The 20,008-nt window shown below is 30.9% G+C and overlaps 1 protein-coding gene across 6 annotated transcripts in view; it reads right to left on the bottom strand.

Annotated features, from left to right (window-relative positions):
• The window catches only part of LOC125064316 (putative protein kinase C delta type homolog), a 31,196-nt gene that overhangs the window by 4,626 nt on the left and 6,562 nt on the right, over positions 1-20,008 (bottom strand). For 2 of the 6 annotated variants that reach the window (XM_047671286.1, XM_047671287.1), the window contains exons 2-7: positions 18,194-18,309; positions 15,817-16,018; positions 13,119-13,248; positions 6,221-6,331; positions 4,879-4,956; positions 2,210-2,346 (exon numbers count right to left, since the gene is read on the bottom strand). In XM_047671286.1, coding sequence (XP_047527242.1) covers positions 2,210-2,346; positions 4,879-4,956; positions 6,221-6,331; positions 13,119-13,248; positions 15,817-16,018; positions 18,194-18,309 — 774 coding nt within the window. Of the gene's footprint in view, positions 1-2,209; positions 2,347-4,878; positions 4,957-6,220; positions 6,332-6,545; positions 9,759-13,118; positions 13,249-15,816; positions 16,019-18,193; positions 18,310-20,008 lie in introns of those variants that run through there. The other 4 variants (XM_047671288.1, XM_047671282.1, XM_047671283.1 and 1 more) reach the window with 4 other exon arrangements.

Here is a 20,008-nt window from a genome sequence, read left to right as displayed (position 1 = left end):
CAACGTTGAAACAATTATTGACAAAAATATACTAAGTGTGATCATTTATACGCCTGCAACACGATTCCTTATTTTTAATAAAACTGATACCAGCCAATTGAATAATTTTGGCATAAAAAGCAAACCATTTTTTAATTCCTTTTTTAACAACAAATACAAGAAAAATCTAAATTATTTATTATATTATTTGCAGTATTCAATCAGTTGATACAAATACAGTTTCAAGGCTTACACATATAAACAGATGAAATAAAATAAAAGATTTTGTACTCAATAAATATATAAAACTATAACTTTAGTAAAAATAATTAAAAAAAGGTGTTTATACACAGGAATACAATACATTATTTATATGTCAAAAAACTGTCAAGAATTTATGCTGAAAAATACTGAAAACTTTGTGTCGCTTCTTTGTTATATCTAAATTAAAACACGTTCTATTTTAATCTTGGCCATGATGAATTCAATCAGTGCGCCAAAACAAAATTTTTGTTACAATTTTAATTACATATTAGATATTAGTATTTACACATTACGGGTTTTTGCTCATTAGATAAACGTCTATACCGACCATTTTGTGGATGTTATCATCAAATATTTTTTTATATTTTTCAATGAACCTTGAATTTGGACGATAAAATTACAAAACATATACGCGAACTTGTCATTCTAAAAATAATATTTAAAAAAATAAGACAAGGGAATTTGCCAAGAAATAAGTAGCTTTCGCCTACAACAAAACGATTTAGAACCGGCAGCTTAGACACACGACCAATATGTGTGATGCATGTTTACGTTCTGAAAGACGTTTGATAAACTATTGTGACAAACTGCGTGCGCAATGCCTTATTGTACGAACTGCGTACTTCAGGTTAATGTTTATTTATTAGGTATTTCCTAAACCTTATTAATAATTATTAAACTAATTAAACTTTTAATTTAAATTCACTTTAAGCCGATAATAAGGTTATCCCATATGTACTCCACTTATATTTATTATACGAAATATCGATCAGTATTTAAATCAAAAAGTTAATAAAAAACCTGACTAATTATATGTATTAATAAATATGCTGAAATCTGATATATTTAGATGACATTAACACCAACACTAATCGTAAGTATGTGCTAAATGTCAGCTGAAATGATTAGATAGAACTGGTTTTGAAATTCAGTTATAACATTTGACTCGCACTAACAGGTGAAGTTAAATGAAAATAATAATGTTTAGTGGATAAGCTCAATCTATTGGTTCCAGATACAAAAAAATATATATTTCTACGCGCTATATAAGTTCCTTAAATAAATATCCGCATATGAAAGACGCGCTAGACGGCGACGAATCTGTATCTATTTATATAATAATTTATGTTTTCTCTGAAAGTATTCCTGAGGAAAAATAAAAGACTCATATCAAAGGCCTAATATTTTTGAATACCTTTGTAAACATAGTAAGCCAAATTTAGCTCTAGCATTTGTCGATTCTCTGGCACTCTACACTATTGACAATTGGGTCAACGGCAGAAAATAATACATTGGTATAGAAAAATACACAGGTCTCTTTTTAATTTACACTGGTCAACCAATTATAATTATAATAATATTATATAACAACAACACTACATCATTTTATTTTATGAAAATATATTGCGAACCTTTCAAAGAAATTTATTACTACTAAAAAAGACATGATATTATTAAGGAAACTAAAAATTGTAAGAAACATGTTTTTCTTTTAAAAATAATACTATTTTGTAATTTTAATTGATTTTACCTTTTTGAAAGGCATTTTTAAATATTATTATCCAATTCAATTCCAATTAAATTTTTTTAACTCGATGCTCGATTTGTCTATAAAATGTATAAGATCAACTTATTGCTGCATCAAAATTAAAATACTTGTATAATAATGGTAAATAGAGAGGAAGAGAGCGGAGGTAAGAGAGAGAGAGCGATAGAAGTATAAATACATAGTCACTATGATCAACACCCATCATTCAATTTTGCTTCTCACGTAACAAACAAAACAGGAATACTTTTGTTCTAAGAAAAAACAAATGCTTGTAGTGAATGTAAAAACCAAAAGAATAAATAAACAATTATTCTATTGAGTACGCAACATACTTAAAAAAATACTTATTTTAAATGTTATTTTTAGTCTGGTAGTTTGATTATTCTCAATATTTAATTTGGTTAGAAAGTAACTCACCTTGCCAAAACTTCCTTTGCCTAAAACTTTTATAAACTGAAAATCTTCAATCGTATATTTTCTGAATCGTGGAATGAATCTTGCGGGAGGCGTAAATCGTCCAGTTTTTCTGAAGAGTTCATATGCCTTCGAATGTTCTGGAAAAAGTTGCATCATATTAAATGTTATATTTTAGTAGATAGAAAACCCATTATATACGGAAACAAGTCTTTGAAAAAATTAGAAAATTAAGTTAATAGATAAAAAAATATAAATCATAAAATTATCTCAATATTATCTCTTTCACAAAATTTTAACCATGCTGGCTCGAGAGGTGTAGAGTTATGAATTAAGAAATTACGAATCCTCATTACAAAATAGTAAATAGCTATATATAATTACATAAACTTTTGGTAAATTTTCGTATAACACGTATTTATAAAGAATAAACCATCATCTTAACGTATAATTCGTTTATGCTTTATAAATAGAAAATATGTGTAATATTGTAAAATTTTAGCAAACTAGGTTATTTATATAGGTTTAATTTTATTTTTAAAAATCCATTCGATATCCTATTTTGACTTTTTTAATACGATTATACATTATATGTCTTTTTAATAAATATAATTTGTATCAACAATTTCAGAATACGACAGAATACTTTAGTAGTGTTAGAAAAATCACATGCCCTCTAAAAATAGCCCGTTAAAGCAGCAATATCAAGGTCGATAGTAAATATTGAAAATTTATATAAAGCTAAGATTTTTATAAAAACGCATCTTACATGTTGTGCGTTATATGTTGTATGCAAACGATCAATAAGAAATAAGAAAGTGTGGACATAAATCACAAATGATTTTTTTTTTTAAATTTTAATTTATTACTATGACGTAATTATTGAATATTATTTACTAGGGCTAAGTTCACATCACTGAATGCTTTTTTTACTTTTTTTATTTAAATTTATACATTAAACGTTTTTGTTCGAGTATAGAATTTAAAAATGTAACGGTTGGTACACATGTTTAATCCGCACACTCTTTCAGCCAGATTATAATTATCGGACAACATGTATCGTTGTAAATAATTATAACAATTAGTTGTTCTGGCACTGCTTTAACTCAACGTCTCATTTGAATAATTATGGCAAATAAAACAAGAATATACCGTTTTATTCCTATTGCATTCAACCGAAATGCATGAGTGGATGCAACGATTCGACAATGTCAGATATTAGAGAGATGTATTTAAATGTAAAAAAACAATATAATATTATTCACGTTGTTATAGCTTGTCTGTGAAGACAAGAAATAATCATAACAACCTTATTTTTTCGATAAAATTTACTGTAATTATTATTATTACCTGGACGTCTGCCTACTTAGACATATTTAATTTAAAACATTAGAATGACTTTTTTTCATATTCTATACGCTTTTAAGTAGACACGCTAATTAATATCATAAGAAAATTTTATTCTACCTACACAATATTATGAGTAGAAAAGTATTGAGCATAGTTTACAAATTTTATTAAAATAAAAACCGTATTAAATAATATAGAGCATAAATTACCGCGTAAACATATCCAATGCTTTTTTTGTTTGTTGAGCCTTATTCAGAAATAAATTTCGCGATATTTATCCTCTACTAGTTTTTCAGTATCAAAATGAAAAGGAAAACAAGTTTGTTTATCGGCTTTTATTTTGGACACGAATTATACGATAATGTCGCGTCTTTCAACTGTGACTGACAAGTCTGACAGATTATTTGGCCCCGACATTTTCCTTTATTCCATTTCAAGGAATTTAGGGATTTGCTTCATTTTATTTAAACATTATTATTATAGCACACTTGTTGTTTATATAAAATTGTCTACAAATACGTGAATAACGAAAATTGATAACGAGATATTCATATATAATTTAAAAAGTTCTTTCAGAATAGACAAATACGCAGTTATGCGAGCAAATGTTTTTAAATGTTGAGAAGCAGCAATTGGAATAAACACTAACAGAAACTTTAATTAGTACAATACAATATATAATTATTTATAAATAATGCTATTAGTACCAAGGAATACATTTAATCTTTTATTTATAATATAAATGAAACTTACTATAATTAATGATTTAATAGTTTTTTATGCATCTCAATGTTTCCGCTGAAGTATATAATGAAACGTATTTGTCGTATAACAATATGTGTTTGTGTGGTTATTTGAAATATTAAGCTGATTTTAATCTTCTTTGGAATGCGGATTCTAATACGATTTGAAGATTTGTAAGAGAAAGTCCTGACGTTTTCAGTGTAGATATTATTAGATAGTTTCGAAATTCGATTCGCTTTTTGCCAATTGTGTCAAGAAGCCTTTATTTATTACCTCCCAGCTCCCAAACGAAAGTTCACTCCGAAATAGAGATCGTTGAAAAGTTTGTTCGATAGAACTAAAATAAATCTGACGAATCATAACATGCAAAACAGATACTCACCGTTATCAAATATTATAAATTAGGTTATAAAATACATGGATAAATATAAGAATATGAAAGAAGTGTTTATACAGGACAAATATATACAAATTAGTTATATACAGCAGGCGAAGCATATGAAAGGTAGTTTATAGATAAAGAATACAAACAAAATGTTTAATACGTTTTTAAAGAGCTTATATATGTTTTTTCTTACCCAACTCTTGTTCTAAGATGTCGTGAGTATATGTTTGTGATGTTGAAGGTCCGGTAGAGGTGCTGGGATTGTCTCCACCTGCATATAAATATGATAAAACACTCTGCCCTAAGTTTCCTATGAGATTGAAAATGAAATTCGGCAAAATATTTACATAACGTTTTACTTAAAACCATTTGTTGATAATTTAACGAGATTATCAACGTAAAGCGTAATACCAAATTAAAATAATTTTATGTCACAATCCATTAGTTAGAATAAAAAGAGAATATTAAAATATTTAATAGGAATAGTTAGATGGAATAAACGGAGAAAATCTCTTTTATCAAATTCGTTAAGTGCCTGTAACCTATTTCAACCACAAGAAGAGTAAAGACGAATAACCGAATAAACAAAATTTTACATTGGAACGCTATCATTGGTCGAAAGCTTTAATAATTTAACCTATGATATTTATTACGAATTCCCAAAAAAATAGCGATTTGGAACTGTTATTAGAACTTTGGAAGTAAAATTAAAGTTGATATGAATATTTCAGTTCCATACTGTTGTATAATAAATAAAGATTTATTATACTAGAACTGTTTTGTAGTCCATAATATAACAGAACTATTAGCGAATCGCATGGAATACGTAAATATAATTATTTTAAATTTATTCATACTTTGATGGGAATAGGTTAGGTAAGTGTTTCTTAAGAAAAATATTTCAACAAAATACGATCTAAGCAAAATAGGATAATCTAATTAGCTAGTTTATTTCATTTTTTAGTAATTAAGTTAAAGATTACTGTTAATAAATTCGCTAAAAACACCCTAAAACAATACCACTAACGAGTAATGCCAACAAACAAGCGGGCGGTCTGGACGGATAAAAATACGTGACGTTTTGAAGGCCCGCCAAATAAATCGCCGATCATCGTATCTTCGCACTACGGGAACTCAAATACTGAGGTATCGATTTTACGTATTCTCGTAAACTAAGTGTACAATATTTATTAAATATAAAATTTTTAATATAATATTTTTAGTTTTTAAAATATGTATTACGTTTTTGAAGACGTTATGTTTACCGAGTTATATAATTAGGTATAATATTATTTCTATTGTACAACTTTAATATTAATTTATTTCCTTATGTACACTTTAAAAATAGAAAATTTTGGAAGAGTTATGCTGTTATAGGTTATAGCTATCTTGTTAACATTACTGGTTTTTGTTCAATCAAAGAATAGCTTCGTGATGCACCTACGCCGCTCCATAACGTAAACAGTTAAACTATATGCGGAAACATAATATATTCTTTTTAAGACTTTAAGCATGTTATGGTTTTGGAAACCTACCTCTCTTTGATGTAGTGCGTGATGCCAGTGCTTCGACTAAAAGCCGCTGGTTAACTCCACATAAATTCGCCGTCAATTTTTCACATTTTCGATGACAATTAACATCGCAGTCTATAACAAATTCATAATACCTTTGCTTGGCCCATAAAAATTAATCGATTCAATGTTTTTCCCTAACGATATTAGTGTGCTTAAGCCATGCAATGCTTTCATGCCCAAAAATAAAAATATAACTTAGGGATAGTTGTGTGTTATGTACAAATTAATTATTTTACACCTATTAACACACCGTATATGTACATGTTATTTTCGCATTTTTTTTTACCTTTTTTCGTGTATAAAAATCCTGAAGGAGACGTCGGAACTGATGAATCAAATCCGGAATCGTTAGATCCTGTTGAAGTTCTTCCATCCGGATTGTTTTCACATTCAAAAAAGTCAGCAGATGCTTCACTGGATCCTGACTCGTTATCATCACTCTCTTCATCAGATGATTCATCATCAGACGATTCAGAAGATGAAGACGAATTTACAACGTGAGGTTTCTTTTTTTGCAGCGGTCTTGGCGTAGCAATAAGAACCATCGGAGCTTTTTCCCTTTTTACAGGCTTTGCAATAGGCAAAGCGGAACTGGAACAAGGTAGTACTTCTTCTTTATCTGGTTTTGTACCTATATTATGTGTTTCATCGTTTGAATTATTTTCAATCGATTTCGAAGTCGAAGTTTTTTCTTTGCAATTATCCGTTGGAATGTTTAAATTATCAGCAATGTTATCATTGCTTAGAGATGATGTTTCTACAGCTAAAGTATTTAAACTATCTTTTTCAATACTTTTAGCTGGTTTTTCCTTTATATTTATCCCTTTGGAAATAATTTGATTTAAGTCTTTAGTTACAGAGTTAACTTTTACACCTGTCTCTTCGCATTTTGTTTCTTCTGGCTTATTTTCTTTTATCTCACAATCAACAGTGACAAGGTCTTCTTGTTCAGATACATTTGATACTGAACGTATTTGTTCTGTATTATTGATTAATGGTTGCACGTCATCTAACTCTGTATTAATTGGTCTAATAATATCATTGACGATGTTTTGTTCACATATGGGTATTGTCTCAATTAAATCTTTACTTGTTTTAGTCATTAAATCTGATGGCAAGTCCAAACTTTCACTTGGTATCTCGGTATTTCTATCTTCCGTTTCACTTTTTTCAATTTTGGTTATGATTTTAGATTCATTTTTACTTTTTTTATTCAATTTATCTAAAGGCAAAGAAGTTAAACATTCCGATGGAGATTCCTTTATTTCTGCAATAAGTAATACTTCTGTATTTTTTTCTATAGAAGCGTTCTGGTCATTGGGATCAGTAAAGCTTAATACCTTGTTATTATAATTATCGGAAACGTTACAGGTTTTATCCTCAATAGGTAAAGGAATTTTCTCTTTGATTTCTGTATCAGAAATATTCTCTTTGTTTTCAGTCGAATGTTTATCTTGTTTTTCTAACAATATTGGCACTGAATTAATTACTTCGTTGGTGTTTATAATCGTCTCTTTCACGTCGACACTTTTTTCAATTGTATTTTTTTCCAAGTCAATGGGGTCATTGTAATTTATATAATTTATCTCAGCTTCCTCATTTTCCGGAAACCAATATAAACGGTTTGATTTTTCTTTAGCTTCGTCTATGTTTTGTTTTCTGTTGATTAAGTATATTGTTTCTCTTTTACCGATTTTATCCCAAAAATTTCCATCGTCAGGTTCTGGAGATTTTAAATCATGATTTTCAACAATTCTTTTTGATCTAAAGCTTTTTCTGTGTCCTTTTAAAACCTTAAGTGGCGTTTCATTCTTTATTTTTTCGCTCATTTGTAATAAGTCATTTTCCTTAGTATTTGAAACTGTTATATCACAATTGATTTGGTTAGCCTCTTGTTTTGGTTTCGTCTTTAATTTTCTGCTTTTTCTATGTCCTTCTAAACTAACTAATTTTTTGGCCGTTGGGTCATCATCTACTGTGCTACTGTATATTATACCCTTTTTATATGGTACACATTTTTCTTCAATGGTTACTTGTTCCACAATAAATTTTAATGGGCTTGGTGGTGTTGTTGTTACTTCTACTGTAGATGTAATTTTTGTTTTAATTTTAGGTTTTAATTTTTTACTTGTTTCTTTTTTACAAATTTTATTTGCGTCTTTTTTTTCTGGTATAGTGGACACATCCATAGTAGTTAAATTTTGAGGTAGTTCTGTTATACGATCTAATTTGCAGATACTGCCACCCGACGAACACTTTCTTAAGCTTCGTCGTTTTGCATGTTTTGGGTCTTTCAATCCTACTGATAAAAGACGAGTGTTCAGAGAATGATCTGATTTTGTTGTTGTTAAAGGATTTTCCTGCTCTGATTTTCTTTTTTTGCTACTTTCTGATTCGGTTTCCTCAAAGCCAGAGAAGCTTTCGGAGCCAATTTTACTTAAATCTAAAGGCACAGTACTTAAATTCTCTCTCCTTATAAGGGAATCTAGCAAGGAAGCTTGTTCAGCTAAAAGTTCCATAGAGCAACGTCTACCTAAAGATTTATTTGAAGATATTGTTTCAGTAGGTATTTGAATTTCAGGTAAAATTTCTTTATCTATTTGTCTTGGAGGAGTCTTTTTTGTTATAGTAATGAATTCACTATCATCTTTATCTTTAAGTGTAAACTTTTCTACTAATTTAGCTCCCAAAGATTTCTTTTCTTTTGGTACTTTATATTCTAAGTCACTAGCTAATTTTTCTCTCCACTTAACTTGTTCTGATTGCTTTTCACTATCAACATTTGTACATTTTGAATCTTCATAGGACTTACGTGGAGAATCTCTTTCTTTTCGTTTTATGGTATGGAGTCTAACTACTGCGCGATCTCTTTTTATGGTACTACGATGAGGTCCAGGTGACGAGTCAATACCAGTATCGGGTTTATCATGTCCATTATCTCTTTCTATGATTGGACTACTACGTCTAGGTGGTAATCCGGTGACAGGAGCCGAATTCGAATCTGATAATTTATTTCGATATTTGTCTCTTGACACGTCAATATCAGCTGTATTTATATTTATAGGTCGAGGTGTATATGTTGACGTGATATAGGTTCTACTACTTATAGGTATCCTTCGGGGACTATTTATTCTCCCTGGACTTGATGTTCCTTTTTCAGAAATAGTACTTAATATTGGAGAATAGACCCTACTTCCACTTGTTAACCATCGGGATGTCAAGGGGGTTCGAGAGTACCCTCCCAAAGATGAATGAGACGAATAATTACCCCCTGGATTTAAGTAAGATGCACTGTAAGACGATCCATATGGTGACACTGAACTACTGTAATTATATGGCGAACTAGTATAAGACGGCGTTCCACTGTAATACATGTTGCTGATATGATCGGAAAACAGAGGCATAATAACGCGACAGGGATCTTGCGCGCGATATTTACCCAACAACGATGTCGGGCAAGCGCGCGACGCAGACTGACTGGGAAGGTCGCTCTAGCGCAGGTGAGCGCTCCGCCCACTATCCCGCCCGCCTAACAAGCCGGTTGATTGATTGGTGACGTATCAATGACAATAATAGTTTTCACTAAACCATCACTAGGTAATTTTTATAAAATTTTAAATTAATATAGACAAATTAGAATTTTTAAATAATATATCCGTAAACAACTTAATGCACTTGTTGGCTCGATTCTAGCGCGGAATGACGAAAATAAATCATCATACGAAATCATTATATTTAGAGGTGTACCGTGTTCTGTTTTAAAATGTTTTATGTCGGGTCTATGAATAGTATTTTCTATATAAAAGCAATGCTACGCTGCACTTTACGTAGAAAAGGATAATTTAAAAAAGAATGCATATTGTCGTGCGAGAGATAAAACAAATAGAATTAAAAACAGTAAAATTGAAAAAAGCAAGACAGACAGATGAAAATTTTTGTTTTCTTTAATTGTAGAGTAAAAAAAATAATTGCCTATAAATTTACCACACCTGGGAATAGTTCTCTCGTCTCGAGGTGAAAGTTTTACAGCTTATTCCACCTAGCTAATCCAATGCGGTTTTCTCATGATGTTTTCCTCTATAGCCGAGCACTAGATGTATTATAAACATAAATTAAGCACATAAGATTTCAGTGGTGCTTACCTGGGTTTGAATTCGGAATCAAGATTCATATCTTCTAACCACAGGGTCATGACGGCTCTTTTTTATAAATATTTATTATTATTTATATTTTTTACTCTCCCTATTAATTATAGACGGCCTTTTTCAGGGTTATTATTGATAATACTTAGTCAAAGCCTACCAAACAAATAAAATCATTAGTAAACAGAGTAGAAAAGGTATTAAAACTAAACTGATTTCCTACTAAACTAACATTGATATCTCAGATATATGAAACAGCTACTCGTCGCTATTTCACGTGGGCATAATAAGATTCGTTTACATTGAAGAACACACATAAAAAGAAAAGTTTGTTTCTTTTCAGCTAGGCAAGCTAAAATGCTCGACTTTTCTGTACTAATATATATATACATATATTAATGTATACATGTATTATATATATAAAATTTCCTCTTAATTTATGATATGTTTATTTATTAAAATTTCGTTAAAATCCGTTGCGAGATGCGACTTTGTTTTACACTATGTAGAGATACGTAAAAGGTGTTGAAACTTTTATTATCAATTGACGCTTTAACTTAAAGTCGCTTCGTTTTGCGCTACCGACGATTGTTATTTGCTTTGAATTTTGTATTCGCTTTTGTTGATTCACTATAATGCTTCGAGTATAATCTCCCTTTTGATTTATATTATTATAGTAATGTACAGACTCGTGTAGTATTACTTGTATCGTATGTTGGTTAACAAAACGTGTCGTACCTTCGTACGTGTCGTATATTAACGTAACTACATCAATAAAAATAAAAACGTAATGACATTATAAAGTTGATGAAACTAAACGTTATATTATGTATATAGTATTAATTTACATATATACAGTATAAATACCAGAAATAAGTAATAACGAAAAAAGAAGCGGTTGTAAAAACTACTAATTCAAAAACTGATAAACTAAAATTTACACCATACGACAATTTCAGTTTCACGTCTTTCATGTCACGTCAATTGTATTGGAAACCTAAAACTTTATAATTATTTATTTAATGTCAAAAATATTATTTATTTAGTAGTTCAATTAAAAAAATAATAGAGGGAGACTCATTTAGTGGTCGCCGATGCCAATAGGGCTAAACAAACTAAACAAAGAACTGTCTTTGTATATATATATAAGTTACAAAAATGTATTGCTTTAAGTAGAGTAATAGTCTGTAACTGACTAACTTTTGAAGAGAAGGATTGGAAACTCTACTACGCTGCTCCAATACGGGTTGGTGGATATCGTAGCAGATTCTCATCCGCTGCATGCAGGATGTTTTCCTTCATCTCCGGACATGAGATGAATTATAAACACAAATTAAACACATGAAAATTCATCGGATCACCGCGTACCTGTTAAGACTCATATCTTCTAACCGTTGGAAAATTAAGGATTTGTTTTCCCAAGACAGTCAAAAGCTTTTTTATGTTTATATATACTATATAATATCAATTCTCAACCTACAGAAGCAAATAAGTAATATAAGCAAATAAGTATAACAAAGCTAATGTGTCTAATATCTGTGGGTTTTTGACAGACAACGCCGGGTTTATTGGCAACTTTTCTACTCCACCCTCAAGTACTAACTTTTTCTATGAAAAATCATAGCCATCGAAGCCAACTTATAGAGCCCAAGTACTATGCCTTAAGCTTTCGAGAAGCTAGCTAGTAGTATTAATATCCCTTCAGCAACTATGAAAATGGCTCATGATTTTGAAACGGGTACATATTTTCTGCAAAATTTACAATTATTCAAATTCTTAATACAGAATATGGATTCTAAATCATATGGCGCCTCGAAATCATTGGTTATTGGAATAAATTCTGGTATTTTCGTTAGGATATAAACGGACTATAACTTTGTAGCTCTAGAGATAAATATGAACAAGATTAATATTTTTAAGAAGAATAATAATATTTAGAATAACGATAACCCTAATTATAATTTGTAGGTATCTTCTTCTTTCTTAGTTTTTTTTTTTAATTTCTAATTGAGAAACCTTTAAATATATTTCACTTTTTTACCTTTGAAATACAACTATGTATTGATAATAAAATAACGTAACCTTTCATCGTAGCGTTCACATCTCGTAGCCTTCGTAGCTTCGAGCTACGAATAGTTTATGAAGTTTATACATCAGCATAATTATTTGAAAAATATACTCCAATCGTTTTACATTAATTTTCGTATTCAAAAATATTACATTTGTATATTATGTGCAATAATGTGACTTTCAATGAACGATGAATTAAGCATTCCATTGCAAGAAACAAAAACAAAAACATAAAAAAGAAATACATGTCAGTTAATAAACACGAATAGGCTTATAATAAATAATGCGTTACTTGCAGCATTTGCATAGTTAAAGAAATAATGAATAATATGAATATTTATTATTATTAATAAAAATCATTTACAGACTAAGATTTACATAAAATTACATAAGTTATCCTATCTATATCTATTATATATAACATTTAGTATAATAGTAATATCGGGCTATAAATCCTATCTCAAAAATAAAAAATAAATCAAATCAATTGAATTATTTCATATCAAACAAATTCGTATAAAACACATTTTGTTAAAACATATTATATATATTTTCTACGTGTAAATAAAAAGATTGAAGTGCCACGACGATAATTTCTTATGAAATGTATCAAGTATTTTGAAACGAGAAAATAAAATGAAATTTACCTTCACACTTCAGTCCTTGCTTGAAAAATCCATAAAGAAGTGCACCGCAGTGATCGCAAAAAGTTGGAGACATAAATTGATGAGGACGAAAGCGATGAGGCACGTCTACTTTGAATCGCTCTCTCAAGTACTGTAACAAAGATACTATGTGAATATATAATATACATGAATATAGAGAGACAACTTATAGTTTTTCGACCTCACACATGGTAAAATAAATGTCCACAACTGGGGATAGATCTCCTGTCCTCTTAAGGTTAGAGATTATCCTAACACGCAATTGTTATGCGGATTTGTGTTAAATATCACCTGAAACAAGGAGGTTTCCTCGGCATGCTTATTATTATGTAACACTTTATAATCTATTGAAGCAGTCTGACTAAGCTTTAGGCGCTTTGTTTTTGTTTCGAGCGAGCTTAGTTAAATGCATTCGATTGTCGGAATTCTTTTTTTTGTAAAAAACAAAGCATCTTGCGCTTTAATATCAGTTCTATTTCCTTTTCCATGGAGTCGATAATACTCATTTATTTACTTTTTTTTTTATATAGTTTGACAGACAAGCAAATGGGCTACCAGATGGTAAGAGGTCCTTACATTCCTGAGAGATGCCTTACATCGCCAATACGCCACCAACCTTGAAAACTAAGATATTATGTCCCTTGTGCCTGTAATTACACTGGTTCACCCGCCCTTCAAACCGGAACACAACAATACTGAGTACTGCTGTTTGGCGGTAGAATATCTGATGAATGGGTGGTACCTACCCAGACGGGCTTGCACAAAGCCCTACCACCAAGTGCAAGCTGTTCATTGACAAGTGAAGTAGACAGCGCATAGAGCGATGTTTTTTAATTAGACTGTGTTGAAATGTTCAGTTTTATCTCACACAATATAATCTCTTTTTTTATATTTCGTAAAACAATAGCAACGTCTATCACAAAAAATACTATTAGGTATACTTATTTTCCTCTCTAATTAAGCGTAATTCTTGTGTTAGTAAGTACTGCAAATGGTCTTTATTATTTATATTTATCTTTATTACGACATGGACTTCGTTTGGTGACAAGTATTCCGTTTAGCTATTGCAGCTTTGAAATATAAAGTGCAAGGTACTTTATATTTTACATTCGTTTGTTGAAGCGTTAATCACAATCTGAACAATGACTATTTATATTTTAGTTCCTTTGAATGGCCTGCTATAACTTTGATTGGAGTACTCAGTTGTTTGTGGATTTAACCAATTCAATCTGCTAGTAACGGTTATATCATGAATAATAAATATATTTTAAAATACTATAAATTACACATTTATGGTTACATTTTTCTCACACCTTATAAAGAGCCTTGAGGTAACATATAATTTTAAATACATATATGTTGCTTTAGGTTTGCCATATATTCATAATCTTGCCTTTGTTAGAAATAGGTTTGTTAAACTAATCAAAAAGTAGTAATTTTCTACGAGATCAAGACTAATTGTTATAATAAAAATTGTGTACCAATATAATTGTTGCATATAAGGCTTGTTGCCTTTTTTTTTTTTCGCTGGAAAAACGCGTTACGCGTTTCCCCCACGTGGAAGTGGGGGGGTATGTGGGACTCGCCGGTGCCCAAGATGTTAGCGGCACACCGGAATACCCACTAAAAAACCAGCGGTACCCTCTCCGTCTCATCGGTAGGCGCCACGGGATCGCTTTCGCATACTACCGTGACGCCCTGACGGTCAGCCCACCTATGCGGGCCTCCAATTCCTAGGGGGGATTCCCGGGGTACTGAGAACCCTCCTAGCCCCTGTGGCAAGGCTTGTTGCCTTCTGTTGGCCATGTTGAGCAATTGAAGATGACCATAACAACTGAGAGCAATCGTTTGGAAGTAAGCCTCAGACTGGTGCATTCATTGCACTTTGAGATCAATGCAAAGAAACCCACAGCTACATTGGTGTTTATATAATAAATATTGGACAACATCACATACATTACTCTGATCCCAATGTAAGTAGCTAAAGCACTTGTGTTATGGAAATCAGAAGTAACGACGGTACCACAAATACCCAGACCCAAGACAACATAGAAAATTAATGGACTTTTTCTACATCGACTCGGCCGGGAATCGAACCCGGGACCTCAGAGTAGCGTACCCATGAAATCCGGTGTACACACTACTCGACCACGGAGGTCGTCAAAAAAAGTTAAAGAGCCAATAAGTGTTATAAAAGTTAATATTCTAAGAATAAGAAAACATTTTGTAACAATAAAGGCCTTTAAAATTAATTCCCGCTTCTCACATTTAACACATATTTTTGTATATCAATCGACTGCAGGGTCGATTTCATTTAATTTCTTTTTAGTCACTTATTTTCTTACCCTGTAGCCATTGTATGTCTGATTTCATCCTGGGCGTATTTTAAAAATGGGCGCATAAACCATCCTTCAATCAATGATTTTATTTAATATGAGATTTAGCTTATTTCCAACAATAAATAAAGAATAATTGTGGATGATGTTGTAGTGTTTATTTTTTATTTAAGTTTTTGTTATATATTAATTATATTAATAATGACAAATAAATTATACAATTCTAAAAAGTAATAAAATACAGGAGTTACAGAAATCTGTTTTTATTTATTTTAACAGAAAATTTTATAATGTTTTAGTTTCCTACGTGATCGTATATAACACACATATATTACTATACTTACCACAGTGGCATCCGAATAGGCAGTAGATCCAGGACATTTTCCCAGCAATTTGTTATGGCAGCGTTTGTGGACAGCAGTCTGGCATACAATGCAGCGGTAACCCTGCTTGCCGAATCCCCAGAGAAATTCTTTGCAGAATGCACAGAATGTTGGCTGCCGGAAAAATTTTGCCACGAAGCGATGTCCGTTGACTTCGTGGATTCTGAAAAAAAAATTAAGCATATGTTAATAATAATTATAAATGTATCGCGGATTTCATTTGAACATCTTGAGGAAAACTTAAGAGTGAGTTGTTCACTAATGCGAAAGTTAATTTCTGTTTGTCTGTTTGCTGCTCTTTCAAGACCAAATTGAATCGACTTTATTAAAATTGTGTATGAAGCAAGCTTGAACTCCAAGGATGAACCAAGGCTAGTTTCTATGCTTAATTCCTGACGACCAACCACTAGAATGGGAGCGAAGCCACGGGCGACAAATAGTTAATAATACATGCGGCAAAAGTACCTAAATCTATTTACGTCCTAAATATTTCACTCGAAAGTTATATAAAAATAAAATACCGTTGTAATTACTTTTGATTTAAATTGCATTCACATCGTGCCCGAAAGATTTCTACTTAGAAAACAATGTTTTTATAAAAATGTTATTTGAATTATTCTTTAAAGTAGAAAGAACAACCAAACATATCTATTCAAATTCTTTAAGAATAACTGACACCCACACACTGGTATAAAAACAAATACAGCGTTATTTATATCTGATGTTATTTGCCGCGATCTAACAATGAGTGTTTTGTAATTCATTCTTGGTAAAGTGAATACTTTCAATTTTATTTTCTCTGTACTAATTGATCACTTGAATGTTATTATTACTGTGTTTGAGTTCTCGGTATTTATCCATATTTAAAACTTTGTATTCTTATTGTTGACAATTGCATTTAGGTTTCTGATAACAATGAACTATTAGGTCGCGAATTGCATCGAATAATTTGACTATTCTTGATATTAAGTATAGAATAGCATACAAACAATTGTGCATAGTAACTCCGGCCTAAAAGTAACAGCCGCTTAAACAAATGTAGAGCAATTTAAGGCACCGTTCGTTAATTTGTAATATTGGATGATATTGTTTATAAAAAATAACTGATTTTGTAATAAAGAACACGACCATACCTAGTTATAATATCTAGTAAATGTTACTGATCATTATTTGTATTAAATATTTGAGAATATCACTGTTCAAATGTTTGGTTAGTTTTAAGGAAGGAATAAAATAGTAGATAACTGTAACATTCGAGTAAAGATACTCATATTTAAATATAAATTGATATTACAAATAATCATTTTCAATATTATTATTTAAAAAAAAAACATTTGGCCAAAAAGTTCTTTGTTGTTCTTATAAAAAAATAATAGTTCATGAATAATTTGAGGCAGACGTCAGGAGTTCGTAGTGTACAAAAAAAGTTTTAAAATGTTTTTTTTTTGGAAAACGGTTAGCTTTGTAAATAAACTTGTTACAATTGACACCGATTGATTTGATTTTAATTCATACAAAGAGTTAATTTACGAGACAAATGATTGGTGTGCATACCAGACGTGACACGTTAATTGACGGATGAGATTGCCAAAATCAACATCGCTATTCGTAACCGAACATTTTCCTCGTTATAAGTACCAAGAGAGCAATTGTGAATGGTCTTGTTATGATAACATTTTCATTGAAGTTCGACTACACACTGTTTACGTACAGATTCAGGCCAGGCTGTTAAAATGTTAAAGTGTTTTTATGTCGAGAAATTTTCGGTAGCCGCCTGGTATCTGTGTGTAGGCAATGTTAATACTCCCGTGCCTTGGAAAACACATAAAGTCATTGGTCTTTGGCTGAACTCTTTTCGGTTGTTTTTTTTATATGGCATAGGTTGGCGGACGAGCATATGGGCCACCTGATGGTAAGTGGTCATTAAAATTAAATATTAACCATTCCTTACATCGCCAATGCGCCGCCAACCTTGGGTACTAAGATGTGATGTCCCTTGTGCCTATAATTACTCACTCACCCTTCAAACCGAAACACAACAATACTGAGTACCTACTGTTGTTTAGCGGTAGAATATCTGATGAGTGGTTGGTAACTAGTGGGAATAGAGAGTACACTTGTACTCGTGCACATACTTGTGCACTATTATTAATCCTACGTAGATGGCTAGTCTCTCATGAAAGTAGGTCCGCCATTCTGGCTATATCCAACTCTAATATACGGATTTTTTGTGTTAAGCGTTAAAGAAAGACAGTAATCTTTTTCTAATAAATAAGAAACAAGACAAATATTTTTGGTCTACTCTCAAATAAATATTTGCACTGTTAGTTAAACTTACTTATGGTGCTTGATGGCTCCGCGCCGCTGCGTGATGCGCTTGGCGCGGGAGCGGCGCACTTCTGGTTCGCCGTCACCTCGCTCGCAACCGCGCCCGCCGCCTCCGCCTGGCAACCACTGAAACCGTAAGATAACTAAATTAATTATATTAATATATAAAGAGTTATATATATATATATATATATATATATATATATATATATATATATATTTAATATAAAATACAAAATTGAATCACATAAAATATTTTAAAACTTTGCTTTTTTTAGTCTTGCTCGATGAAATCATTTCATTACCTACTTGTTTTATTTAAAAAGTAGTTAATTATCATCAACAACAGCACTACCTCGTGTGACTAAATTTGAAGTAGATATATATTGTATCGTAATTTTGTATGATTTAATTAAATTTGAAACTACCACAATATCAGATCTTAAACTATAATAAAACAATAATTTAATGATTACTTAAATACATTATAAAAGTTTTTTTAAGATGTGGTTGAAATTTATTTATTGGCAAAGCTAAAAAGGTTTTAAGACTTTTTATAAAAAAGCAAAAGCCTTGCTTAAGACAGGATAATATTAATCTCATGTTTATACAATGTTTGTCACTGTTACGACCAAAATAATCAGTATTATTATGGATATATATAATATTAAATAAATCTGCAATTTTTTTTAAAACATCCCTGGAGGGCGTTTCGAGCTCAGAGATTGTAAATAGCCTCTTAATAGACTCTTTTTTTTATACTTAACTTTTAATAATTGATGCAGTATCATCAGTAAACAACACAATATCAAAAATATCTTAAACGTAAAAAGTTAAGTCATTAATATATATTAAAAATAGAAAAGGGCATAAATTTGATCCCTCTGGAACGCCCATTCTTAGTACAGACCCAGAAATCATCCAGTAAAGAAAACTTGTTGAGGTCTTTGAGTCAAGTATAAAGCAATAAGATCAAAAGATTTCCCTTTTGAAGGAAGAACTAACGTCAGTAATACTTATTGTATATGATATTTTATTATAAAACTCGTAAAATCTTTAATTTTTTTAAGGATACCAATAATACTCCCATGGGCTTCGATGGACATACAACATATCATATGTTAATATGTTAAACATTTTTTAATGTATGTGTTAACGTTGTCGGAGAGAAAATTGTCGGTCTGGGCGCTTTCCAAGTGAACGTTGCCAAGACAATAAGACACACGACAGTTTGTGCTAGCATCATTCATAGACAGGACACAGTAACTAATTTTATTGCAGTTGAAGTATACTCAGAAACTTTTGATTACTTGCATTCAAAGAAGAGTTTAAATTTACAGCATTTAAATTAATGGCGTATCAATGTGTAATTCTACTTAATTGTCAATACATTTCAAAGTAATATAATTATGATTGATTCTATAAATAAAACTAAGTATAACTGTTGTGAGTATAAAGGTGCCGTGCTCCACGGTTTGGTCTCAGGCAGTTTGTACATGGGCGAGACCCTCACGGAGTTGCACTTATTGCTTAGGTAGATACTTTCATTTATCAAAAAGTTACGGCTCTCGCCTTACTACTACATGTATTTACTAATAAATATCAATTGAAGTAGTGATATTATAATAGTACGGGAGATAGTGGTCCGTTTCTTATGTGAATTTATGCCACTACGTTTTTTTATTTTATTAATAGTTTAAATACAACTAATAAAAGCAAAGGTAAAATATATATATATATTATTAAATTAATTAGTCTGTAATAGTGTAATATAAAAATTCAACTACAATGTTTGATGTACTACATTAATGGGATATACAATTCA

Source organism: Vanessa atalanta, chromosome 5 (genome assembly GCF_905147765.1).
Source record: "Vanessa atalanta chromosome 5, ilVanAtal1.2, whole genome shotgun sequence".
NCBI lineage: Eukaryota > Metazoa > Arthropoda > Insecta > Lepidoptera > Nymphalidae > Vanessa > Vanessa atalanta.
The sequence above is the reverse complement of the archived record's forward strand: the minus strand, read 5'-3'. Positions and strand labels throughout refer to the sequence as shown.